This window comes from Harpia harpyja, chromosome 13 (genome assembly GCF_026419915.1).
Source record: "Harpia harpyja isolate bHarHar1 chromosome 13, bHarHar1 primary haplotype, whole genome shotgun sequence".
Lineage (NCBI taxonomy): Eukaryota > Metazoa > Chordata > Aves > Accipitriformes > Accipitridae > Harpia > Harpia harpyja.
In genome coordinates, this window is record NC_068952.1 from 26,351,372 (window position 1) to 26,377,941 (window position 26,570).

At 39.7% G+C, this 26,570-nt stretch overlaps 1 protein-coding gene across 1 annotated transcript in view; it reads left to right on the top strand.

Annotated features, from left to right (window-relative positions):
• RMDN2 (regulator of microtubule dynamics 2) overlaps positions 1-15,465 on the top strand; it is a 52,500-nt gene extending 37,035 nt beyond the window's left edge. The window contains exons 9-11 of the mRNA XM_052805401.1: positions 1,314-1,367; positions 1,456-1,536; positions 11,911-15,465. Of these exons, the coding sequence (XP_052661361.1) occupies positions 1,314-1,367; positions 1,456-1,536; positions 11,911-11,964 (189 nt within the window). The 3' untranslated portion in view covers positions 11,965-15,465. The remainder of the gene's footprint in view (positions 1-1,313; positions 1,368-1,455; positions 1,537-11,910) is intronic.
• Positions 15,466-26,570: the final 11,105 nt, after the last annotated feature.

Here is a 26,570-nt window from a genome sequence, read left to right on the forward strand (position 1 = left end):
TTTCTTGCTTGTGGAGATGAAATTACCTTTGTAGTGAAGTAGAAAAGAAAGCTCTGTCATACAGGTCCATGTTCCTGGGCATTCTACTTGAATGCACAGTTATGAGAAAACACCACATGAACAAAACAAACCTCTCTTTCAGTGTCTTTTATATGAATAATTTCTGCTTCTGGAGCTGAAAAAGACATGTTTTTCACTTGACTGAATACAAAGCATAAACTTCCATCATTACAATTACTTTCAGTTTCTCAAAGGAATTGAACAAGCATGTTTTCTTCACTGTCAAAAGTGCTTGTTTTCTGTATTCTTAGTCTATTTAAAGATGGAATGATCTCCTGAATTTTGGAAATACAATGGTCCAAGGATTACCATCTTCCCAGTTTAAGAGACTTTATCTTCAATGTCAAACTCCAAAGGTGGTAGAAATAAACTGAAGTGTTCACTTTAGCTTCAAGGCATTTTGTGGTAGGCTGCAGAGTAACTGTGGTTTTAAGGCATCTTCTGCAACAAAAATTAAATTACTGTCTAAAAGACAACTGTTTGGGTTTTTTTTTCAAATGTTTGATAATACACAGTTTTGGTGAAAGCAGCATTGCTCTGGTCCAAGGATTACAGCTACTATAAATTTCACTCATGTAATTTTTCTCTCCCAAAAGCTGTTTGTTGATTAAAGCTGCTTCTTGGTTAGTAGATAATTGGTAAGGTTTTTACTCACCTTTCAAGCTTCTACATCCTTGATGTGTTTTAAAAGGAAGACGATCTTGAACTTTTTTAACAACCTGAACTTTTCAGAAGATCGTAATGTAAAAAGAAAGGTGAACACAGAGCTAGAAGATATGGGTCTGTGAAAGAAAAATAATTATAAAGTTGATGAATACAGTTCATTACCCATTACACAAAGTGTGAATGGTTGGTTGCTTGTTTATTTCTTTGATGAGGAAATAAACATTAATAATCCAGAGAGAGCAGTGTCTTCCAACACCCTCTGTAAGTGAATGAATCCAACAGCTATTCTGTAAAGTGATCCGATATCTTTACAAAGCACTTAGGGAGAGAGGAGAGCAAGCAGTACAGAGCATTTTTATGTGTTCAGTATCAGCACCTCATGTGCCTGGTTTAGGGTTTGAGTTTTGGGTTTTCTTGTTTTCTTGAGGTTTTTTTGAAGTGCTAAACAGATTGTGGTGCACATAGTAGGGATGATTCAGTCTGATGTTTGAGGAAGCTTAGTGCATTACTAAAAATGTTATGCAGACCACATAAATCTCATCACACAAGTTTTATGTCTATTTTTTTTCCTGTTTTTTATTATTTAGGCAGAAGAAATGCATCCAGAATATTCCAAATGCAATTATGTGTATTTGGCAAAGGTAACCAAGTTCTTTTAAAAATAATGATTTGTAGACTCTGGTATTCTTACAGTGGTCTGATTGGAAACAAAATGTTTTTTCTTCTCAGTGCTATAAAGATCTTGGCCAGAAAAACAATGCACTGAAGTACTGTGATTCTGCACTGTCAATTCTCCCAGTTACTAATGAGGTGGGTATTGAGAGTGGTAACTTGTTGTCTTGTGACTGCTGTCTTGTCTTTGGCACCCATTATTGCACTGTCAGTAATAACATAATGTTTCACTTTTTCCCCTGAACACAGAACCTTCCTTTTTCCTCCACTCTAGGTTGGCTCATTACAGTTGTCTGTATTAACAGCTTTAAAAAAATCTTTGTCTGGGGAACTGTCAGGGACTTGTCTGTGTCAGAGGCTGTCAGAAATTGAATTGTACTCTTTGTAATTCAACCCATTTCATTACACTATCTTAAGCATAAGCAGTTGAGTGTGTCACTTTAGCTGTGCTGAAATTTTGCCCCAAACCTACTTTTTCTCAGTTGAAAACATTCTGGATTTTTGTCCCATAGTCTCTGTCTCTGCTCCTGAAAGCCTCTGGTTTGTTAGCTATAGCAGAGGTAGATGAGTTATTCAGGATTGCCTTTGTCTTCAACCACAGTGCAGTTAAGGAGGCACAGTTCTTCCAGTTACATCTGCTGGAACATAGTTTATTCTAAGAGATTATTAGATTCATTTTTAGGCCCTTTAGAGTATTTTTAGTATATGGATGCAAAATTTCTACAGATATTTGAGAGATTTTAAGTGATGTAATTTCTCAAATATAAACCAAGTCATGGCAAGAGGTTCATTCTGTCTGATCTCATGTAGAAGCAAGTTCCATAATTACCGACCCATGGCTGGAAACGTCTTACCATCCCAGAGCGTGACAAGTTCAAACCTGAGCTTTGTCAGCCTAAGGGACCCCCTTTGAGCACAGCAGATGTGGTAGGGAGAGAGAGAGGTGATTCCAGAGACGAATTGGCCCTATCCCATTTAATTCTTTGAAGTTAAGGAAAAAGACCATTAAATAGATCTGTAACTTGATTGACAATAAATGCTGTGTGTGGAGCACTAACATGTTTATGTCAAGTATTCCTGCTGGGAAGAAAGACCACTGCATGCCTCACCAGCAGCTGCTCCTGGGTGGCCTTTATTTTTGGCCCAAGTTATAGTATGTACCAATCATAAATTAAACAATCATTGCTTAAGTTCAATGTTTCTTTAAATATGTATTGATACAGATATGACATTAATAGTCTCTTAACTCTGCTTTATTCTTTACTTACTGTTGAAATGTACCTTCGGCTTGCCTATTACAGAACATAGGAAAGACTGCTATAAATTACCTGTTATTTGGTGCCTTACATCTTTGCATAAAAAGTAGGACCAATGGTGTAAGGGAGAGAGCATACAACTGAAATTGCTTGAACTCAGCCTGTTTTGTATATATCTGCACTGACTGTGCTGGTGAATTTTTTGGTTTTCCTGTATTCAATTTACTACAGGCCAGGTAATCTTGCAATGAACTCTGAAAATATCTAGTAAAATCGCAAACAAACATATATCACAGAAACTTCTGATGGGCAGAAGACTGTGTTTAGTAAGCTGGAAGTCATTCAACATATTCATAAAGACTCCTTGAAAAAGTGTAGAGATAGCATAGATTAGGATTCATCTTTGATAACAACAGCTGGACAAAATTTTGGTGACCAAAGGTAGTTGCTGAGGCTCCCCCTACACTCGGTGGAGAGAGATAGACGCATCCAGGTGCCCCACCGTGCCTCTCTCTGTCCCCTGACAGCAGAGAGAGACTAGGTGTGAAGGTATGTGTAAGATGTGTTCCGGAGACACCTGACTCCTAGACTGTGCAGTTAATGAGAGGTGAATCCTGCCTTTAAAGTCCAGTGTCATCAGTCTAAATGTGAGCTGGAGTTCAGTGTGTCTTGGGCCACCTGGAGGGGCTTAGTCCCTGGTAAAAGGAATGCCCCATCACATTTCTGAAGTACCAGCAGACTTGAGAAGGAGGGGGGACCCTGAGGTGAGAGCTAGAATTTGGGAGCAGCCTGAAGGGTGTGTGTGTGTATTCTGGCAAGTAGGGTGGTGATGAGAATAAGAATGATACTGTCTTGTGAACAGAAGAGCAGCAAATGGACCCCCAAAATCTTTTGTCCATCTGAAGAGGACAAGATGATATGTCCTCTTCTGTTTTGACTAATTCTATAGATATCACAGATTTGTCTGCTTTGTCTTGTTTACTTGTGATGTGTTTTGAGTTAAGTTTAGAAAAAAAAAAGTCCAGGAAAATATGGCATTGGGGCAATAGTGTGTAATTAAATTTAAAAAAAAAAAAAAAGGCAGTTAGCACAAGGTAAAACCAAGTGCACGCTCAAAGGAATTACTATAAAATGGAGATCTGGAACACAAACTCTGCTGATGCTGTTACCTCAAGTCCCATCTGAATTAGAATATTACATGTTGTTTTGGTTATTGTGTTAGAGACTGTTACTGATGTTGGAACTGAACTGGTTCAGGGCTTGGAGCCATACAGAGGAATAACATTTAGTCAGGTTAGTTTAAGGGAGGGAAAAGACTGTAATAAGACTAAAGAGACGCTGGGGAGACAGTAATAAACAGATGCTGTTAAAGTGCCTGAATTGACTACAGCCCTGGAAAAGATGTCGTTCATGGTCTGAAAAAGAAAACGCATGTCAGCAGCAGTCTGAGGATTTCTTTCAGTTTGCCACAGCTCAGGATCTCAAGGTTGTCAGCAGCATGGTATGTTGTCACAGTCATGCAAAACCGATCATTCCCAAGTGCAATCATAGTTTCTCATGTGAGTTTTCTCTCTTTCTTCAGGCAGGGGAATTCCTTTATTGTTTTAAAATGTTGGCTTCTACTGAGAAACATGTATATGTATAAAGGCATAAAATCAGGAGCAGACTGAGAGAACGAAGTTGCTGGAAAGGTGCCACATTGAGGAAATGTATAGTATTTCATGATACAAATCATCCTGCAGCATAAGTATGAAAAATAATAGTAGACAATGGTTTACTTCTTATTGCTTCTGAGCATCCACAGTTTCCAGTGACTTCAGTGGGAACCAGAGGTGCTCGGAATCAGTAAAATAGCCCATAGCTCATTTTAATCCTCAGGTCAAATTCTCAGCTGGTCTAACTCAGGGCACTTCTTTGACACTTTGTCTAGGATTCATTTTATGTAACATTTCAAGTTAAGTGAGATTATTTTTGTCTTGAATGTTGTATCACATCCAAATATCCCTTCTGTGTGTCTGTTCTACCACTTAGAGAATATCTTTTTAATTCAAGGGGTAGAGGGGCTTCCAAACAGAGGTAATTCTTGTTAAGGAAAAAAAAAATAATCAGGTGGCCAGTTTCAACCGTATTATGAACCTAAAAAAGGATACCAAAGAAATCATAAAAGGAGAGACAAATTCTGATTGAATTACTCCTGTAAGTCCTAATACCAGTTTTTAAAAATAGTTTGGCACATTTTTAACTAATCAGTCTATGCATTTTTTTAATTTTAAAAGGAAATACAGGAGATTTGGTGCAAATTACATCTGGAAAACTAAACTGATGTTACACTATAGAGACCTTTCTCTTTATCCTCTCTACTCTAAACAAAAACCTCCAGTGAATCATGCGGTACTTCCTTGGCCATAAATACTGTCATACTGTAGAGGGGTACTTCACTGCTGGAGGTGCACAGGACATAAAATTGTCCTGCTTTTCTCTGGTTGCTGTCCAGGCGGATAACCTCAGGGTCCTGGGAAACATTCACCCCTTCAGTAAAAGAGATCCTAATGCTCAGGGCTGCTGTGAGTTACTGTAAAGTGCATAACAGCTGCTCTGTTTATCTAGTAGATGTTGCATTACCCTTACTGAGACTCGTTACTTTGTAGTGCGCTCAAAGCCTTGGTGAGTATGACTACATGAAAGGCTGTCAAAACCAGATGTGGTGGACTACTGTGGAAAAAAATTACTTTTTTAAATTTGAGGAGAAAAATGTAATTTAAATTTGAAAACATGAGCATTTGTCTTGCATATAGAAAGACAAAATGAATGGGTATGTGTCTGTGCTTGATTAAACACATAGCGCTTTGTATGTAAGGGGAGTAAGACACTAATTTCTTGTTTATAACAAAGATTGTTGGGTATTTTCAAGGCTGGAACTTGTAGAAAATTAAAGTCTCAATGTAGGATTATAAAGTATAATAAGAAATTATTTTTTCTTGTATCTGGAGATGAGCATGGGCATCAGAGTGAACTCTGTGGTTGTAGGACCCGTAAGCTCACCACAAAGGGATAACAGCCTAGCAGAGGAAGAGATTAAAATTTCAAGGTTCTGGTGTCTATGATATTTTTTGAAAATTAATCTAAAAAGCAGCAGTTACATTACAAAAAATGTAGTCTTGGAAGAGCTGAAGACAACAAAGCAGGAAGAATGCAAAGCAAATCTATTTGCACTGAGAGTTGCTGAAAGTCTTACTTAAAATGCAGATAAAAACTTCCCTGAAACTGAGCATGTATTTTACAAAATTATTGGTGATTTAAAAAAAAAAATCTTAATTTCAAAAACACTCCTTCCTACCCAGCAATTACAAATGAAGGCAATTCAGAGTTGAAATTAACAAGTGAAAGAGATTTAGATATTACAGAATTGATCATTATGGCATTCACTTCCAACAGGTGTAGAATGGCAAGAAGCAGAGACTTGTTAGAGACTCTGCCTTTGGCCCCAGTGACATTTGAAACTCTAGAAAAGCCCATGTGGAGGGGGAAGTAAATGTCATAATGGGCAGGAACAATGGCTGAATGTTTACACAAGAATACAGCTGCTGAGGAGAAATCATGGCCTTAAGATGTTCTTACATTTTTTTTACATCGCCATAATTGATCTCCCTGGTCATTAATTTACATTTTTAATGTTGTCTGTAAGGAAAAGAGTGGGAGTCACAGAGGGATGGAAGAGAGGACAGAGTATAAACTTCAGCACCCATCAGTTGTTCCTGTTACAACAGACCATTTATGTATCTTGAATATTCCACAACAGATTTTGAGGAGAAAGAAGTAATTTACTTCTGCTTTTCAAGTGAAGGGTACAAATTATGACTTGTTTGTGGAAAAAACTACCCATCAAAACTATGTGAATAATTTGGGTTAACCTTATAAAAAATGTTTTTGTTTTCTCATCAAACAGAACGTTTTCTTTTCTCAATACCATCAGGTCAATACAAAATGTCATTGTTTTCAGAGGATATTTGTTCCTTTAGATTTTGTGCACATTTGTCCTCCAAATGCCAAGCAAAAGTCTATGGTGTTTCAATTACAAAATAATGGAAATATTCAGATTTGTGTTCATTTTGAATTCTAGGCTATTGTTTTCCTGCTAATACTGTTTGTGGAGTTGAATAAGAATTTCCTAATAGCTACCACCAATCCAAAATTAAAGTATCTTCTGAATATACTTTAAAAAACTATTCCTTAATTAGTGATTCTGTTTACACTGAATATAAGTGCTTCAAGCTCAGGAAATGGGCCTTTTAAAACCTCATTATAAAGAGATCAGATTTCAAACTGTAAAATGCTGGTAAAAATGAGACATTTTTAAAAGAGCTGCTAGAAGAATTTGAGACATCCTATATTTTACATTATTTTGCACTTCAGAGAATACAGTCTATTTTTCTCTTAGTGATCAGACTGATTTGCTGTCTGCATGTTTTTGAAGTTCTTGCCAAAAGGTTTGTTTGCATTGTCTGCTTATTCTTTCTCCCTCTCCAAAAACGATTCCAAAAAATCAAGAAGCTTTTTAGTGCAGTAGTTTCATACATAAGGATAAAGTCTACCTTGATAAATACTGAGCTTATTATATTTATGATTAAATTGACTAGTTTATCACAAAGTATTAATTTCAATGTCCTATCAAAGGTAACATGGTTTTGGCATAGTTCTTAGTGCAGCAAGACTGATCAACAGATGATTCCTCAAAGCGTGGAGTGTATCTCTTCCGCTGGTGTGCTGATGTTGCAGGGGCAGAGTGGGAGAAGTATTCATGGTGGTAGTGGTGCACTGCCGGATGAAGAGGTTCACAATTGGTTTCCTGTTTTTGTATAGTGGCCAGGGGAAGTCAAGCTTCCAGAAGTTTGAAACATATTGTCTCAGAATCAATATACAGGGTGAAGGAAAGCCTCAACAGGCATCTTTCTGAAGGAGTTGTAACTGGATGTGATCATGTTTAAGCCGTTTCAGTGATGACTGCACAGAAAGAAGGGCTGTAGGTCCCATTGTGGTGGGGGCAGATGCTGGACAGAAACAGGGGAATGTCTTGAACATCAAAAGCTCCGCATTGTGTACAACAGTAAAAGGAAACCAGATTACAGGTGAAACTTAGTCTTTTAAGTTAGAAAAGAACTAGTGTATAAAAATTTTACGTGACTTAATTATTCTAAATTGAATTCTGCCATTTGTAATTTTTCAACAGCAGTCTTTGAACTAGCTGAACTGTTTATTCAGTCTTCTGGGTGTGAAAGGGTGTTTTTCCCTCTACTTGAAGTATAATCAGGAAATGTGGAATTATTGTCAGCTACGTATTTTAAAGCTGTGCTTGCCTTGATCCTAAAAGCTTTGAGAAGTCATGGTTCATCCCCAGAGGAAGATCCTAAGAATATGAAAAAGCATAAAATGCCCTAACTTGTGACATACAGCAGTCATATAGAAGGTTGCAAGTAGATGATTGCATTGTTTTATTGAAATATCTAAGGGGAAAAACAGTATTATGCAGTTGTATGCAAATTAACACCTACTACAGTCACACCCTCTGTAAGAGTCTATCATGAAACTGAGAAGGGATAGCGTATAGCTTTATATGATTTATATTGTCCACAAGAGTTATTACTCTCTAATTAACGATCCTTATGCCTGTTTGGGAGTCTCTTCTGTTACAGTCCAGGATTTCTCCTGGAGCTGCAAAGGAATGATACAGCTGTACCCAAAATCAGGGGTGGCTCTCAGCACCTCATTGCTGTTACTGCATATCAGAGTACAGCTTTGGACCACCCTTGCAGCCCAGCTCATTTAATATACCATGCAGTGCTGCTGACTTCAATGAAACCCTACAGGATGCTTGTCAGCTTGGGATTTGGCAGTGGTTGCACACAATAACATTATTGGCTGGTGTAACCATTTTGGTTGTGGTCATGGGGGTGTATCATTCTCTGTTGACAGTTGGGACTTTGTCAACAAGTGCACACATGTGCAGTGCCTGGGTTGAGAGTGCATAAGGAAATAATTAGCAGAGATGGAAGGTAAAATCATTATCTTTCTCTCTCTGCTTTAATTGCCATTTAATTTTTGCATGCACATTTACATGTGTATGTCTGTGTGTATATATATCTATCAGTAAAATTTTTCAGCAGAAATTAACTGTCAAAATGTGGACTACCTCCAGTTAAGCCAACATTCCCTTTTTCCCACCAGCTCTCTGTTCCGTCTTGCTCTTGTTTTCAACTCCCTCTTTTCCCTTGTTCAGTCCCTGGCCTCCCAGGTCTTTTTTTCCTGTGCATATCCCCTGTGGATGATGAAACATAAAAGAAAAGCAACTAAATAGGAAGAGGGGAAAATAAGTCACTGACCCTGTAATTTGAATACGTTTTGTGTAGCAGTTTGCAGAACATTTTGAACTCATATTCAACTCTGAAAATTATATGAGAAGTGTTTAATAAATGTAAGCTTTGACAGTCAAGGTTGAAAATGGCTGTGTATTCAGTCAGCACTGAACTAAGCCTCAGGGTGAAAAAATGGGACTGATGCAAATATATTGCATTCCTCCTACGACTTGCGCCTCTTCCTCTCCCTGCCGCACTCTAAAGGGAGATCAAAGCCGGCCAGTCTTAAACTGCCCCCCCCAAAAAAAAACAAAACACAAAAAAGTTGACCTTATTGTTCATTTTTAGAAAGCCACAGACCCAGAAATCAATGAGGAAGAAAGTTGGCTGAGATTTATGGCTTTGTCTTCCCATTAACAGCTAAGCTTTGGGCATTAATGAAGTTTTCATCCTTAAAACTGGAGACTGGTACACTGAACAGAGTTGTGGCTTCTCTCTCCTTTTAGCATGACACGCCTCTTGGTCTGGATGGACTTTATCCAAAGGTGACATAATAGTTCCCTTCACTGACCATTCTCAGCTTTGTTTTTAATGCCATTGTTACTGATTTTTTTTTGATGCTTTTGCCATCTGAGTTCTTACTGTTGACAGGAAGCCACTGGCTCAATTAAAGCAGCCCATTAAGTAGTTTGCAACAATAATAATTCCTGCTTTTACTGATGTAGTCTTGTTCAGAACTGGCAACCCAGAGGTAGGATGCTTTGCACGTTCACAGCTTCTTCTCTAGCTAGTTCTTAGAACAATCATGGGTTTGCTTCATTCTTTTTCCTAAGCCCAGAGGAAGATTCAGGAAAGATTGCCCAATATTTCTGGGACCTTTGCAACTTGTAAAGCTCATTGCCCAATATAATCCTTTGCTTCTAAGGAGAGAGACAATTATACAAAGTTGTTCGGAGATATATTTTTAAAATGCTGTATCCTGCAAAGTGAGTAAAGAATCCCATCAACCCATGAAATGCTGAACACTGTTCAGATATGAGGAAACCTGCTTCTTTATCATTTTTGGCTTAGAAAAGCGTGAAAAGAGTAGGACCGGATACAATGAAACCTTTTTCATTTTCTTAATACCATGGGACAGTATCTGGCTTTTTATTTTTTTGTTTAATGAAGTTCAGAATGATTTTCACAAGTTGACTACAGTCAGTACAGAAAAGAGTGTATTTTCCCTGAATTAATCAACATATTAATACAAATTTTGAGTTTCCCGATTTTTATTGAAAGCCACGGGCTGGTGCTCCAGGCAGCCTGGAGTGATGTGGAGTTTAAGGGGTGCTGAATTCAGTGTGACGTTTCCTTCTGTTAGAGTATCTTGGCAAGAGCTTACTGGCTGTGCAGTGTGTGCCTTTTAAGGCCTCTGATAAATGATTAGGCAGATAGTTTAGCCTATTGTTGCCAGTGGGACCAAGGCAGTGACTCCAAGAGAAGTGTCCAGCTAATGTATTAATGCCTTAATCCAGACCAATAATGTAAAATAGTTTGACATGTCTGGCATATGGTTTCTATCATCTCAATATTCTTCTCTATTCCTCCATGACATTATGGACAACTAACCAAAATAAAGAGAAGCAGGAATTTCTTCACCCATAAAATGTATTTTAAAATGTTCTGTGTTTTGTTCCAGCTCTTTGGTTGATTGGATAATGAAGTGATCCTGAAATTCAATGATTACTTTGCTGTCTGTCTACAGTATTTTCTTTCAGAATTGCCTGTGGCGTTATCTGGGAAAGAAATACTGGTCTCTGTCATTAGAAATACTTGCACAAAATTTGTGATGTGCAAGTGCTTTTCACTTGCACTGCTAAGTATGCATGGGTGCATGCATTGGGTGTCTGGACCCTTACCAGCCTGCAGCTATGAGGTGCTGACTTTTTAGAAATGTGGTTTTAAATCAGGGTGCATTTTGCAAGCTAGAAGTTTTGCAGTGGCAAGTAAAGCAAGTGGATTATATCCAGGAGACATTTCAAAAATAAGTAGAATAATGGAGTTTTTGTACTGTGGTTACATGTTCATATGCATGTACCCCTTTCCAAACAGATTATACATGGAATAGCCAAAACGTTACTGGCTATACTGGAATAGCCACAGTCACTGGTTACCTGTGAAAGAGTCTGTGGGCTGGGTTTGGTTTAAAGCCCCATGCAAACTGCGCACTTACACATTGGCCTAAAAGGAGCCTTTCCCTTCTGTCCTAGGAGGTATAATATAGTGTTGGCTCTGAGCATAGCAAATTATTCGCCTCTTGCTCCCCAATTGGCTCCACTCTGCTATGAGCCCAGTAGCGTAGGCAGAGCCCACCAACACTAGTATGGAAGACACCGAAGGTGTAGTCAGTCCATGGTGGTTATTACAGGTAGGTATGGCTGTATGCACTGAAACCATAATCTACCCTATGTCATTAATTACATTTCCCAATGTTTTCTTCTTAATTGCATAATAAATAATTAGTAAACATCATGGAAATATCTTTATAGAAACTGCACACAGGCGGGTTGCAAGCTTTACATAAAGTATAAGGCAAGGCAGTACTTTATGCAAAGTACACCAATAAAAGTTATGGCCTAAGCTGAAAGGCTTACTGGTCTGCTGAGAAGGCTATTTGTGGTTAACATTTTAAGTTCTTTAACAGAGCTGTAAAGAGAGGGCTGCCATCTGGCTCTTGTTTTCACTTGAAACTTTATTTTTGCAATCACTGATAAATTAACTTACTATGCAGTCTTGTACATTCTGTGGCTGTTACAGTTGTGTGTTATGCCTGTTGTTAGTAAAGAAATATGGATAGGCATGCATTAGGCAAATGAAGGGATTTATCCTATCTAAGTTGATGCATGATTGTCTGTTTCTTTCAGGATAAAGAGGCCCAGAAAGACTTAGAAGCTTTACTTCTTACGCTGAAGCTGTGATACTACACACTTTTTAACTCTTCACGCTGTGATAAAACTGCAAAACTAAAATGAGAATCTATAGTGACTGGGAACTGCAGGTGAATTCCAGCTAAGTCAGTGGGAAAACTGTCATTGACTTTGGTTGGCTTGAATCGTGGCAATTATGATATGAAAACGATGCATTCATTTTTGATTATTTATAATCTTGTACTGACGTTTAATTTTAGATTGCTGACACTGTGAGTCTGATTCTCTGAACATGAAGTCCACTGCTGGCAATGGACATACTGGATGTTAGAATGCAAAATGCATAAATCTCACTCTTTGAAAGTTTAATCGACTAGTATGTGATGCCAGCATAGAACTGTGTGTAGCAAAAACAAACAAACCAATGTTTCTATAGCAAATTATATTTGTATCAACTAATTTACACAGATGTGTACAGAAGAAAATCATGAATGTTTATGTTTACACGTTTCTCTACTCTTATAAAATTAGACTCTTGTTGAAGTTAAAAAAAAAGCTGTTGCCTCCACAAAGCTCTTTTTACTTTAAACCTACTGTTGGTTTTACACAGAAATGTGAAAACTTTATAAATTAAATATTAAAGTTATATTTTATTTGTAACATCAAGTACTATATTAAAAATCAGACCAATGAAACTGAGTGTTTTAGATTAATCTATTACAGCTGTGATGTTTAATGGATTTGTTATAGGACCTCCACCGAATTTGTGAATCCTGGCTCTTTCTCTCTGAACAGTTGCCTAGCATGGTGGCATCAGCATGTCTTGGGAGAACCTGGTCCAGCATATGACCATCACTAACCTTTTATATCATCTATATAACAAAACCTGTACATAAAAATAGGCTAATTAAAGACCTACTACTTCTGTCTGAGTGTGTAGGACAGCAATGTTTTCAAGAAAATGTAACAGGTAGGGAAAGAATTTTGTTCACCAACAGACTGATCCAGAAATCACCAAAGTCTGTAGAAAAATAGAGGCCAGTTTTCGCTGGCTTTTAATTCAGGACCTTAATCTAGATTCAGGGAGTGTATCTAGAAGAAGTAAGCATTTCTGTTAAAGGAAATACAATTGGAAAAGGACAACTGCATGTTCGCTTGACCTATTTGATGTGTAAGATAACATGGACCAGTTTATGGCTAAAACAAGGAAGACTCATATAGCACGAATATATTGAACTAGCAATTGGGGCTTTAATTTTGGACAGATGGGGAACAGTGACATTAGCAAGAAGGAACTAGTCACAGCAACAAAGATCTAAAAATTGGGCAGATGCGAAGAAGTATGTATACATATATGACTGAAGCATCTCATAGTGAGTGAGCTTTAACTACTAACAACAGAAGGCAATAGATGCAATAGCCTGGAACAAAACAGATAGAGTTACAGGTGTAGAGTTACATTTGAATTAAGCCTGACTCCATGACTCCAAGTACAGAGATTTCTTTTCATAAAGTAGGGCTGTCCATTTTTTCAAACATTTTCTTTAAAAATATGTTTTCAGACATGCATACATTACTGTGAGATATCTCTGAACAAAATGTGAAAGTTCAGAACTGGTTCCGAGTTCTCACTGTTACCTCAATGGTTTTCATTATCCTGAAGATCTTCACAAATTGAAATACGTATTTTAGTAGTTTTTAATGTTCGCTCTGAGGGAAAATAGTTCCTATAACTCTTTTTCAATTCCAGAGTTCTCTTTTTCATACACGATTTCAGAGAAAAGAGGAAATACCATATGAGATAAATCCTATCAAATAATTCCTTCCGTGACAGAATAATTGACTTGTGAACAGAGAAGCTGCAAAGGTGATGCATCTTGATTTTGGTAAGGGGCTTTTGGTAAAGACTGTGTTTGACATTTTCATAGCCAATGCAGGAAGCATAGTTTAAATGGATCTAGAACAGTGATTTGTACTTAGGGTTGTTGTTAGCAATTCACTGTTGCCTAGGAGGATGTAATAAGAAGGCCTTTACATAGATCAATTTTATGCTAATTGATATACTTTATAAAATAGATTGGATTATGCAATAGATGTTTCATTTCCAAGCAATTATTGCCAATAAGTGCTGAAAGTGTATCAGAGGAATAGATTAGAACAAGAAGTTATTTAAATTAATTGCTAAAATTAGGTGACATTAGTAGGATTTGCTTCATTAAAGGCAAATAGAAAGTATTGAATTGAAGTAACAGAGGATGGAGGAGAACTGGCTAGTTGTGGTAATTCTGTGCAAAAAGATGTGCAGATTCCAGTGAGTGGCAAGCTAATCAGGGGTCAATAATGTCATGGTTTTGTGAAAAAGCAAATTTCATACTAGACTGAATAAATAAGCATTCCCCATTAAATTCACATGAAATAACCTTTTACTCTAATTAGGCCTAATAAAGTCTAATGAGGTCTGAGCTGGAATACTATATCCAGTTTCAGGCGCCACGTTTCTGGGAGATTGGGGGCTAATGGGAAAGAGTCCAGTGGAGAGACACAAGAAAGATGAGAGTGCTAGACAACATAATTTTGTGTGTAAAAATTGAAAGAATTTCTTTTGTTTAGTCTGCAGGAGCAATGGCTGAAGGAGTATTCACATTTGTAAAAAGCTATTGCCGAAAAGACAGTTTAAAAAAAACCCCAAACCTTGTTCTCTTAATCCCCTGTTCATAGGACAAGAAGCAATTGCCTACCTTTAGATTAGGCACTAAGAGAAAATAATCCTGATGGTAACTTTGCAAAGCTCTGCAGTACTTTTGTGAAGAACATTATAAAATCATTTACACAAGTTTTAAAGTAAAAGTTAAACAAAGAAGACTTTAAACATTGGCAATGTTTAAGGCACAGTTCATCCTCTGGCAGTGGTTGGACTTGGTGACTTCTTAAGATCCCTCCTGGCCTTGCTGTCCCTGGGGAGCGCACAACTCCAGCCCCCTACGAGCCACGGGTGCTCCCGCTGGGTTTCTGCAATTGTTAGGATTGATCTGCACACACTGGCTCTGCATTTGGGCCCAGGCTGCCTAATGAATTTGCACCGTGAAACATTTACCAGCATGTTTCAAGACTTGAATTTAAAGATGCGCATCATGGCTGCCCTTGACTATTTATTTATCACACCTGTGGTTTTAATCCACATGATTACATTTTTAAATGAAATTTCTGATTTTATAAATGAAATTACTGATCTTTCTTTTCAGCCTATTCTTTTTGCTCATTACTAGTCTATGTGTAGAATCACAAAATAACATCTGGAGAGAAAAGGCTGGTTTTAATTATTCAGTCTAAGTTGTCTTTCATGGTTTACAGAAATATTCCTCACACGGGTAAGAAACTGCTGTTTTACACAGCTAAGATATTTTCTGCTTTTTAAGTTCTTTACTAGTTAGTGTACATGAGCATTCTCAGCTTTTTTGTATTTCTGCTTGGCTAATCTGAGAACTTTTAAAATTGAAGCGTGTTCCCTAAATTGTTCTCTAATTGCTCCTTGGAATAAAGCTTTTGCATTTAGTTCTAGGCCTAGGCTATCTGTTCTCTGTGTCGTATCAGCTGGAGAAACAGTAAGCATAGTTCCAGAGGGCTATATGTTTTCTTTTTTGTTTAAAATATCCACAAGCAGACATTCACTTCCGTAGTTTTGTCTCCATGGAGGAGGTAGAAGTTAACTGTCTTAACCCCTGCGGGCCTTTAGTCCGTATGGAGCAGATGGGGCTGCAGGCTGCCTGAAGCCACGGTGCCTTGCCCATGTTGCCCACTACCTCCTTCAGCTCTTCCACTGTGGCATCTCTTGTTTGGTGTCTGCTCCAGTACATACACTGTAAATTCTCCGGGGGAATTTGTCTCTTTACATGTTTGCAAAAGGTGAGTTCAGGGGCTCTTGATCTGATACTAGGATTCTTGTGCTTCATTACAGTTAAAATTACTAGTTCTGCCTTCCTGGATAATTGAGATGATTTTTATTTCTTGTGGTGAAGCTAAAGGCTCTGTCATTGGATCCTCATCCCTTTGGGATTGTCCCCCTGCAACAGCAGGTAATCACAAACTAAGTTATATACTTTCTGTAGCAATTGGCCACTGGCACATTGTGGAAACAGTTACAGTGATACACTGTGATACTACTTTGTTTAAATTACTGTCTTTCCTTTTGCAGAGTCTTAGGGTGATTTACTCATTTTTATGTAGTAATATCAATACACTGACTTCTAGAATGAACTAGGAAGCTGTCCAACAGTGATGAGTAGCTGACGATTTAGAAAGGAAAGTGACAATTCCTGTGTCCAGTTAAATAAAAATCCCAACCCTAAATCCGTACCTGCAACCCCGTTATTATAGTAGTAAAAGCCTGAACTAAAAAAAAACCCAAACCCAAACAACAACAACAAAAAAAACCCCCAACAATGAAGAAGTGGCTACCAGAGATCCAGCCATGTTCAACCCAAACATATCAGCTTATCTGGATCTATTTATCTTCAGCCATCACCACCTGAACACCTTCCACTTGAAGTGCCTAGAATTGTAGGGAGGTACTGTGGATTCCAGCAAGGTCCATGGGTTTTCTGGAATTTTCCTGGACACCCTGGAGGGGCAGTCCTGTAGTGTTTTCTTTCAGTGGGCACAATAGTCATGATGCATGCATTACACCTACTCCAAATGAGAAAATCCTGCAGTGATGTGACAATTAAAATTGTATTGCAGCATTCATCCAGTGCAAACTCAAGAAGGAGTAACTCTGACTGAAGGGCCAACATTATTGTTTGCTTTTTTTTTTCTTCCATACATAAGGTTATATTCTTATTTTCCAGCACTTTTCCTTCTTACAGACTCCCCAGTTCCTTGGCGAAGAAACAAACCAAACTGTCTTGACAATACAAAAAGAAGTAAGCTTTTCTGGCCCCATCTATGTTTGTGTAACCCATGCATGTGTGACGCTGGTAAATGAAGCACTAGAACTAAGAATGTGAAACATTAGTAATTTTTTTTAGAGGAAATATTTTACTCATTTCATTAAAATAAACAACCAGTTATTCTAGAAGTATCTGTAGGAGCAATGTCCAATGTGAACTTGAATATGAACAACCTGAGCTCTGTGCTTGGTAGTGCTACTGACCCATGATGTGACTGTGGGGTAAGCTACTTAGCTACGTACTGAAGTTACACACATGCAAACACCATCTAGCCACTCTTCATATGTCTTGTTTATTAAGATTGATTATGAGCTGGTTTGAATTGCCTACCTGTATGAGCCAAAAAACCAGCCACACAATATTGACTGGGAATATTGTAACCTAAGCATCTCTTAAGGATATGGGTATGAATGTGGATGTACTTTTAAACCTACCAAACTAAGTTCAAGTTTCTAATTCATGGATAAAGGTAATCAACATGGCTGATGAAATTTCAGCCTCCAGGTGAGAGAAATGTTCTTGTTTGTTGTTCAGAAAAATGTGGCAAATCAGCAAAGTGGATTCCGCGATTTACTTTGTCTTCCTAATCTTGGAAGAGGATAATATATGAAGAAATTAAAAGTCATTTGTAAAGTTCCTGACTGTGGCTCTGGGCTAAGGATTGCTGGTTTTCAGAATGCTAGGCCAGCTTATATAGTGCCCTATAAAATCATATATGAAGTCTTAAAGCAGTAATAAAATTTACCTTTTTCAAAATAAAAGAGCAGAATGCTTATACAGCAACACTTAAGTGCAGCAAAGCATTCACACAAAAGCACTGCTAGACTGTGTGTTGCTTTGATACCACCAGTGTATGGGTGTTGGCAGTTTGAAGCAAAACAGTGTTCCTGGTGCATTCATCACAAATCCCTTTTGTGCACGCTGGCACAAAAGACCGTGAGTGTGTGACCCCAAGGTTATCTGATGTCGTCTTTGTTTTAGAAGTATTTGTCTTACTAAAGAGTAGTTTCACTTGATTTATCCCTATAAAACCTACCTGTGACATTTTGGTGCCATTGAGAACATGGCAAAACAGCCTCTGGACATCAGTGAGACCCAGGCTTTGTGCCAGGATGAGATTTTTAAAAGTACCTGCTTGACCTTGTCTGACATTTGCTTCTGTACATCCTCATACTTGGTTCAGCTTGTTCCAGCAGCGCGCTCCTTTCAGCCCCTCTTACAGCTGTTCCTACGTGACCAAACATGTTGATTCAGGAAATGAGAAGGCAGGTCTTTTCATCTGTCTTAGGAGAAATTCAGTAACAATAGATTAGGGGGAAAAAAAACCCCAAACAACTGGACCTGGACCTGTATGGTCATTTGAGCAATACTTTTAATTAGCTGTCCACGAGACATGATTTCTGTAAAGGGTATTAATTTATTCTCTAGAGGGAGAGTTTTATGATCAGTCTAGCCTATTGCACACTACAGAATTTTTCTCCAGCCTTTACATTATAATATTTATTCCCCCCCCCATCCTCGACTTATTTCCCCATCTGAAAAAAATTGGGCTGATAGTGCTTCTTTTACCCATGCAGATGGTTTGAAGAAAAACATGTCAGGCAGTGAGGCACAGTCCTCCACAATGGGGGCCATCACAGTGTTTGAATGGACCATCCGCTTGCCACCGAAGCTGGCAGTAACTCTCCCATTGCCAGCCTGGTGTTGCAAAATGGGAAGGCTGGCCTGTGGTTTTTCAGTAACTGGTAGAGCAAAGCCAAGGTTCAGCCAAGCGTTAACTGGTTGGAGAACACACAACAGCAGTAAGCAGTAAAATAGGCTTCACTTTTTAGGCCTCTCTTACTCTTTCCATCAGCACCTGAAGAGCTGTCAGGGAAGACGCCGCCTTGGGATCCATTTACATGGCATTTCCAGGCTGGTTTTCTGGAACACACAGAAAGCCCGTGCAGATACGTTGATAGATACACAGCTGTACCTCCAGCCGCAGGAGCATACTGGCAAGTGCAGCTGTGAGTGGCCACCCTAGCTGGTGAACGGTGGCCAGGCAGGGAGCGGTGCTAGGGGCTCGGACAGCTCTCCCCACAGCTGTGGGCCAGCAGCCTAGCAAGGCCAGGGGAGAGGTGGGCACACCTGGCCGAGCAGTGGGGAGAGCAGCCCGGGGTGCCTGGAACTGGGGTTCAGGTGGGCCCTGGCAGCAGAGAATTGGCAATTTGGTGCACGTGGTGAGACTAAAGCTTCCCAGAGAGCTCATGAACAGGGTTAGGCTTACATATCTGGCTGCTTCCCACCTTTGGAGGATGCATGCTGGTCACTCAGGAGCTGTCTTACTGTAGGAGTTTGCTGGAAGGTGGGCTGAGCCTCCAGCTGCTGCTGGCCTGGAGGTGAAGGAGGGGTGAGTACGTGCTCTGCAGGGTATCCAGCTTCACACTGTAACAGAAAGAGAGTGCATGTGACACACACAATGGATACCGTAATGGCGGGTGTTTTGCAAGCCTGTGTCTCTGCTCCTGGCACCTGCCAGCGTTCAGTTAAAAGAGAAAATCTGGAAGCTGTCCCTAGGAAAGTTAACTAAAGGTAGACAGGATTTGGTAGCTCCTGACAAGGAAGTGTGTTAAGTCTTGAGCCTGTAACTACCTACATGCAAGACTCCTCCATGCAGGGCTTTGACTCTCCTGCAGTGAGACCTAAGGGGATGTTCCAGAACCCTCCTCTGGGGCACTGGTGCATGTGGCAGGTGACAGTGAAATGAAAATGTTTTTTTTTCTTCTTACCAAATGTCATGGTTTAACCCCAGCCAGCAACTAAACACCATGCAGCCGCTCACTCACTCCCCCCCCACCCAGTGGGATGGGGGAGAAAATCGGGAAAAAGAAGCAAAACCCGTGGGTTGAGATAAGAATGGTTTAATAGAACAGAAAAGAAGCAGCTGATAATGATAACACTAATAAAATGACAACAGCAATAATGAAAGGATTGGAATGTACAAATGATGCGCAGTGCAATTGCTCACCACCCGCCGACTGACACCCAGCCAGTCCCCCCGAGCGGCGAATCCCTGCCCCCCACTTCCCCATTCCTATACTAGATGGGACGTCACATGGTATGGAATACACCGTTGGCCAGTTTGGGTCAGCTGCCCTGGCTGTGTCCTGTGCCAACTTCTTGTGCCCCTCCAGCTTTCTCACTGGCTGGGCATGAGAAGCTGAAAAATCCTTGACATTAGTCTAAACACTACTGAGCAACAACTGAAGACATCAGTGTTATCAACATTCTTCTCATACTGAACTCAAAACATAGCACTGTACCAGCTACTAGGAAGACAGTTAACTCTATCCCAGCTGAAACCAGGACACCTTACTTCAAAAAATGTTTTTTGTTCATGTTCTCTGACTTAAATTTATATGGAAAAATACAAGGTAGAAAAGACGTTTCAAATGTATTACCTATGAACTGCCATCTTCATACCTATGAACAGCCGTTTTGCTGTGAGAAGGGCTTGATACTGTTAAGCAAACAAGTGCTAAAACACTAGTGTGAAAACATTGCTGTAGCTTTGTTTTGTGGGATATATTTTAACTGCCAATATTTTATTCAATTTCTTCCATAACCGTTTACAGCACTTGATTAAAATCCTCACAGATGGACCTGCATGAAAGTCGTGTGGTGGGTGTGAGGCAGTCAGCAGCTGCTGTGAATGAGCAGGGCTCCATCAGCAGGCTCTGCAAGGGGAGTTAATGGTGATTCCCAGTAGCTGAGAACTGTTTCATCCATTGGCAGCCTTAAATGAAAGCTAAGGGGTGTTGTGTTTTTCTTAAATTGTTGTTGGGGGGTGGGGGGGTGTGTGTGCATGTGTGTGTTGAAAAGTAGTCCTTAAATTTAGGCTAGAGAATGAACTTGAATGAAGGAGCTTTTCTTATATCAAAGAGTAGCAGAATAGAAGCAAATGTTCAGTGTCTCTACAGTGGTATCGGGTAAAGGCAAACAGGCTGATTGGGTTAATCTGCAATGCAACATCTTGATTTCTGTGCGTTGTGCTGGATTTGTTTTTATATGAATGCTATGGATTTGGGATTTCATCCTGTCTTATTTTGAATGTCAAACTGTAATTACATGCAGAAATTGAATGGGGACCACAGCTTCTGTGCCGGTGTATATACATATAAAAATATTTATGTGAATGTATATACCTGTATGTTTAAAAGAGCAATTTAAATAGATATGATTTGCTGTATTTTGTAGCTACAATAAGCAACTCAATTACTTTGTGAAACTTTTGAAATTTCTGTCCATAATGTGTGAAAACTTAAAAGCAAGGGAGAAAGATTCTGCCTGCACATCATTTTATATTCTAACTTCTAAGAACAAAGTTAAAAATGCTTCATGAACTGAATTGCCACAGTTCAGCACTTAACTGGGCCTCCCTCTGAGAGGAAAGACAGGAAAAATACCTGTTGAATATGAAGTATTGCTAGATGCCTTGTATGCTGGAAGGGAAGTGCTAGGCGATAACCCTACTTGACACTACAGGCTCATCTTGATACAGAGCCGTCAGTTCCTATTGGAAGCCCCTTACATGTTTGACTCAGGGCAGGCAGGTGGTAAAGAAAAAAGTAAAAGATGCTGTAAATAAATGTATTAGTTTTCCTTGCCTTGGCTTCTCAAACTGTGAGCTTGTGAACTCTAAAGGGTTTACAGAGTCAGTAGGAGTCAACTCATAGTTCATCAACCCTGTCTCTAAGAGAGATGGCTGTAATCGGTATCTCCAAACCATTGTATCTACTTCTAAAGAGCCTGTGGCTGAAGGGGAGGGATGAGGGGAGGAGCCTTATGTGTGTGGAGGTGGGGTTTTGTCTTTTGAGGGTGCTTTTTTGTAAGGAAGGACCATGGTTTGCAGAGAAATGCTCAAGGAGGCTTGCTTAATATCCATCTGTGGAATGTTTGACTTTCTTTGTTTTCCTGAACTCAGTACTCATGCATCAAAAATAAAGTAACTCCTGTGGGAGTGGGAAGGGGAGAGAAGTTTCAGGCAAGATTGAAGTAATCTTGGATATTAAGTATGAGGAGACTGAAGCGCATCCCTGAACGGCTCCTGCTGAGACACGAATAGCTGGTCCGCTCACCCGTATTACACTGAATCTCTTCCAGTTTTCTTGCCAAAACAAGTGGTATTTCAGTTGTACTCAAAGTAAGGAGAAGTCAAAATGTAATCTTAAACAAGTGAGCTTTAGAGCCAGTGTTGCAGGGGCTGTGAAGTGCTTTTTCCGCCAAGCAGACAGGTGGGGCATTCAGCAGGAACCACAGGCCTGTCAGTAAGTTTGACCTGAGATAATTGGGGCCCCATGGCCAGTGGGAAGGTGTCCATAAAAACTGAGGTCTCAGCAGACCTGTGTACATCTCCAGGACTTCAGTTTCCAAGGGTTTTGGCAAACTCTGTTTTTCAGTGTTGCTCTTGTGTGACTCCTTCTCTCTGGAGTTGGCTTTGATTTTTATTCCGTTTTTTTTCTGACACATGGCAGTCAGAAATGGATGTTTGGAACCTTAGTTCACCATTTGCTTTCTGCATTGGTATCTTCATTACTATGTACAGCCTCCAATATATTTAATGCTTACAGCCTCCAGTATATTTAATGCTTAATGCGTACAGTATGTACAACGGAGGTGAGGTAGCGCTGTATTTACTGACTTACTCGATCATCATCTTACCAAATGTCGTGGTTTAACCCCAGCCAGCAACTAAACACCACGCAGCCGCTCACTCACTCCCCCCCACCCAGTGGGATGGGGGAGAAAATCGGGAAAAGAAGCAAAACCCGTGGGTTGAGATAAGAATGGTTTAATAGAACAGAAAAGAAGCAGCTGATAATGATAACACTAATAAAATGACAACAGCAATAATGAAAGGATTGGAATGTACAAATGATGCGCAGTGCAATTGCTCACCACCCGCCGACCGACACCCAGCCAGTCCCCGAGCGGTGAATCCCTGCCCCCCCCCACTTCCCCGTTCCTAAACTGGATGGGACGTCACATGGTATGGAATACACCGTTGGCCAGTTTGGGTCAGCTGCCCTGGCTGTGTCCTGTGCCAACTTCTTGTGCCCCTCCAGCTTTCTCACTGGCTGGGCATGAGAAGCTGAACAATCCTTGACATTAGTCTAAACACTACTGAGCAACAACTGAAAACATCAGTGTTATCAACATTCTTCTCATACTGAACTCAAAACATAGCACTGTACCAGCTACTAGGAAGACAGTTAACTCTATCCCAGCTGAAACCAGGACACCAAACTACTTCTAATTACTTACCTATTTTATCAGATGGGGTCCCGTCTCATCTCTAGCATAAGCTTTTGCAACTAAGCGGAGCACCTCTTTTTTCAGAGTCTTCCAAATGCTACAAAAAAAATATTTCTTGCACTGGAGACCTGTGAAACTTTGCAGTCAGGTAATATTTCACTCAATATAATTATGATAAAATACAGCTGATGTGGAAACTTGGGTATGAAGCAGTCCAATTGCCCAGGTCCACATTTTCTTTTTTTCCAGTGACATAATAGATTTTCCAGTTGTTATTGACAGATTTCAAAAGGATATATATCATATTCAGAGACAGGTTGAGTAATTCTTGATATTGCAGGCATCAGAGCAGCCATAGAGAGACGTGTGGTCTTTCAGCACAGATGGAATTATCTGTTAAATTTTGCAGAATAATTTAGAAAACTTCTGGTGTGAAAGGATACCCTTTTGAGGATTGCTTCATGTAAAGCACTTTATGCCAATGTTTGTGTGCCGTAAGCCTTTGAAGCAATCTTTTTAGACACCATATTTACGTGATCTCTTATTTTGAGAAACACTGCATGAGTCTTTTAAGACATTTCTCCTATAACTGACACTCACCACTTGCACATTGCTTTGCATTCCTCATCATTCATGTTCTAGGTTTAAAGCCAAAAAATAAAACAACAAAGCCCTCAACCCAGTCTCTAACCCTGATCTAGAGAGGGATCCAGGTGCTCTGGAGTTTAGTAGGGTTTTTCCTGCTGATTTGAAGTGGAGCGTTCTCAGGTGTGCTAGTGAGTAGGGTGCCATGAAATTAACTGTAATTACCTTCTGGGTTTCTGTCACTGCCTGAAAGGATGCAAAGTGACAACAGATTAATGCCCTGAAATAAAGCCAGTCAGTGAATGTGTTCAGAGAACAGTTTGCACATCACAAAAGCCACAATTTCTGAACTGACTGTAAACTTAAGGGATGGGAGGAGCCAACAGGCTTTGTGGTGTAGGAAAGAAAACAGTTTGTTTCTGCTGCAATGTTATCAGAGTGACAATTCAGTAAAGAACTTACAAAAATCATATTAAAAAACAGATTGAATATGTTAACTTTGAACTATATTTTTCTTATTAATTAATCCAATCTTTTTTCCTCCTGAAAGTAGCTTTAATGTTTCCCTGGTACTGATTTGCAAAGATGCATGTCCATCAATTAAATTTTTAAAAAATATATAAATGCATCATCATTATTCTTCCCATAAACAGAGACCACATGGCAGCCTGTAGTTCTATCCTAATAAGCAGATAACCCTATGAGGACACATGTGGGGGAAGCAGTGATGCTGGGCTGCTGCTGAGTTGCCAGCTATGCGGTTCCCTCTCTGACAACATGCTGCTTTGTGGAAGCCCCATCCGTTGTTTCAGTTGCTGGAGTCTTCACCAGCCATATTGGAGACAGCGGTGCAAACATTAAAAAAGAAAGAAATGAGAAACCCTGACGTGTGCCAGGATTTTTGCTTTGTCTCTTGGCAGCTCCCAGTTGCCGATCGACTGGGACAGAGGGACGCAGAGAAGTCTCAGCAGTGCCGGGCAGCAGTTGCTGAGGTGCCTGGGGCACAACGTTTGTTCTAGGAATGCCACATTTTGTTGATTCCACAATTAAATGCTATGGGATTTTAATTTGCTATTTACTCATTTTTCATTTCCTTCATTTTTGGCATTCAATTCAATTCAAGACCCAATTTTGATGAAAAGAGTGCCCTGGGACATGAACACTTTCCTGGAGCTGAAAGTTGGATTAGTAAAGCACTTTCCTAGGATGTCCTCCTTAACACCTGTCTCTTTCCTTAGGGAAGGGGTGGGCTCACTGTAGGGGCTTGGGATCCCAGCCCCTACAAAGAACATGGAGAATTAAGGCGTCTCACAGCGTAGCGAGGTGCGGTTTTCCTAGGGGGCTGCAGCCTTCCCTGTTAAAACGCCTACCACAGCATGCACGTCTGCATCCCATGATGTTACGTTTTCTCACCCCATGCTCTAACCCTGGCAATGAGCCCATTTACTGGAGAAACCGATACATCCATCATTAGCAAACAAAGAGACTTGTCTGCCCCTAAATCCCACCGTTGCCCTTGGCTTAGGTGTACAGGTGCTACCCTGAGTTGTTTTACATGTTTATATTTTGTCAGACATTGCTAGTAGTGTATAATGTAAGGGATTGTGTTTAACTGTTGGTGACTGTGGGTTGGTCCCAAACAAGGTGGTCTACTAAAATCACCTTGTGTTTGGGTATTGGCCACAGCATTATTTACTGTTTCCTGAGACACAAGGGAGGAACAATGAAAACATGCATCTGTGTGGAAGATGTTTGGCAATATAATGTTTTTCTGGGATAACTCCTAATTGTTGAATGATTATTGCCAGGGCTATGTCCAAATTCTTTCTTCTTCCTTGTGCAAAAATATGAAACTCAACTACAGTACTTGTATCTCTTTACATGAAAACCTTCACAGACAGATTATGGCCTGGTTGTTTTGTTTTCTTTTTTTTTTCTTCCCCCCCCTTCCTTAAGAAGTGCAAGGTTACTTATGTGCAGATTTTTGAGTACATGGGAGTTAGGTGCCTAAATGACTTCTAGTGGATATCATCTTGAAAACTTGAGAACTCCACCCTGAGCTGGAGCAGAAATATATTGGAAGCATCTGATATTTGTTGTGGTCGGTCATAATCCTGAAGTTTTGTCCTGCTAATGTGATCCATCTTCAGTTAATATAAGGACCAGTTGAACTTCCTTGCTAATACCCTTCCTCTATGCCCAGAAAGCTTAGGCTTATTTGCAAACATTCAGAACTAATGATGTGTTTCTTCAGATGACCTGCTTCTGTAGAATCAAAATATCTATGTGGCTTGTTCTGGAAGAGCACTGTTCAGTTCCACTGCAGCAGCAGTGTTCTTAATAAGATCTGTGTGTCTGTTTCCAAACGGGAGTGAAGTATAAAATAAAACATAAATCTGGTCTTTTTTTTTCTGCTGGGGGGGGGGGAAGGTATAACAAAGAATAGTGGTGATCTTATTCCTATTTTTTTTTCACTGATGAATAAGAAGAAAGCTTGTGCTGCCAGAACAAGCTCTGTTAGAAAAGGTGGGCATCCCAGCTGCAAAGTATGACATGCAAGATTGTCCTTTAAGGTTTTTCTCCAGCTTATATGGACAAACTCTGCTACTCCTTGGAATGCTCTTACTAATAAATAAACCACATATTGGTGCTTTAATCAACCACAGATTAAGCTCTTAGCTTTCATCTTGCTGACCAGACTGAACAGTGAGGAGATGTCTGGCTGCAGGTGAAGAATGCCCTGTGCTAGGAGATGACGAGTACTCTTTTGAAGGAGATCAAGAGGCTCTATTTCTTATATTTTCCTGTAACTGCCTTTTGCTGCCTGCT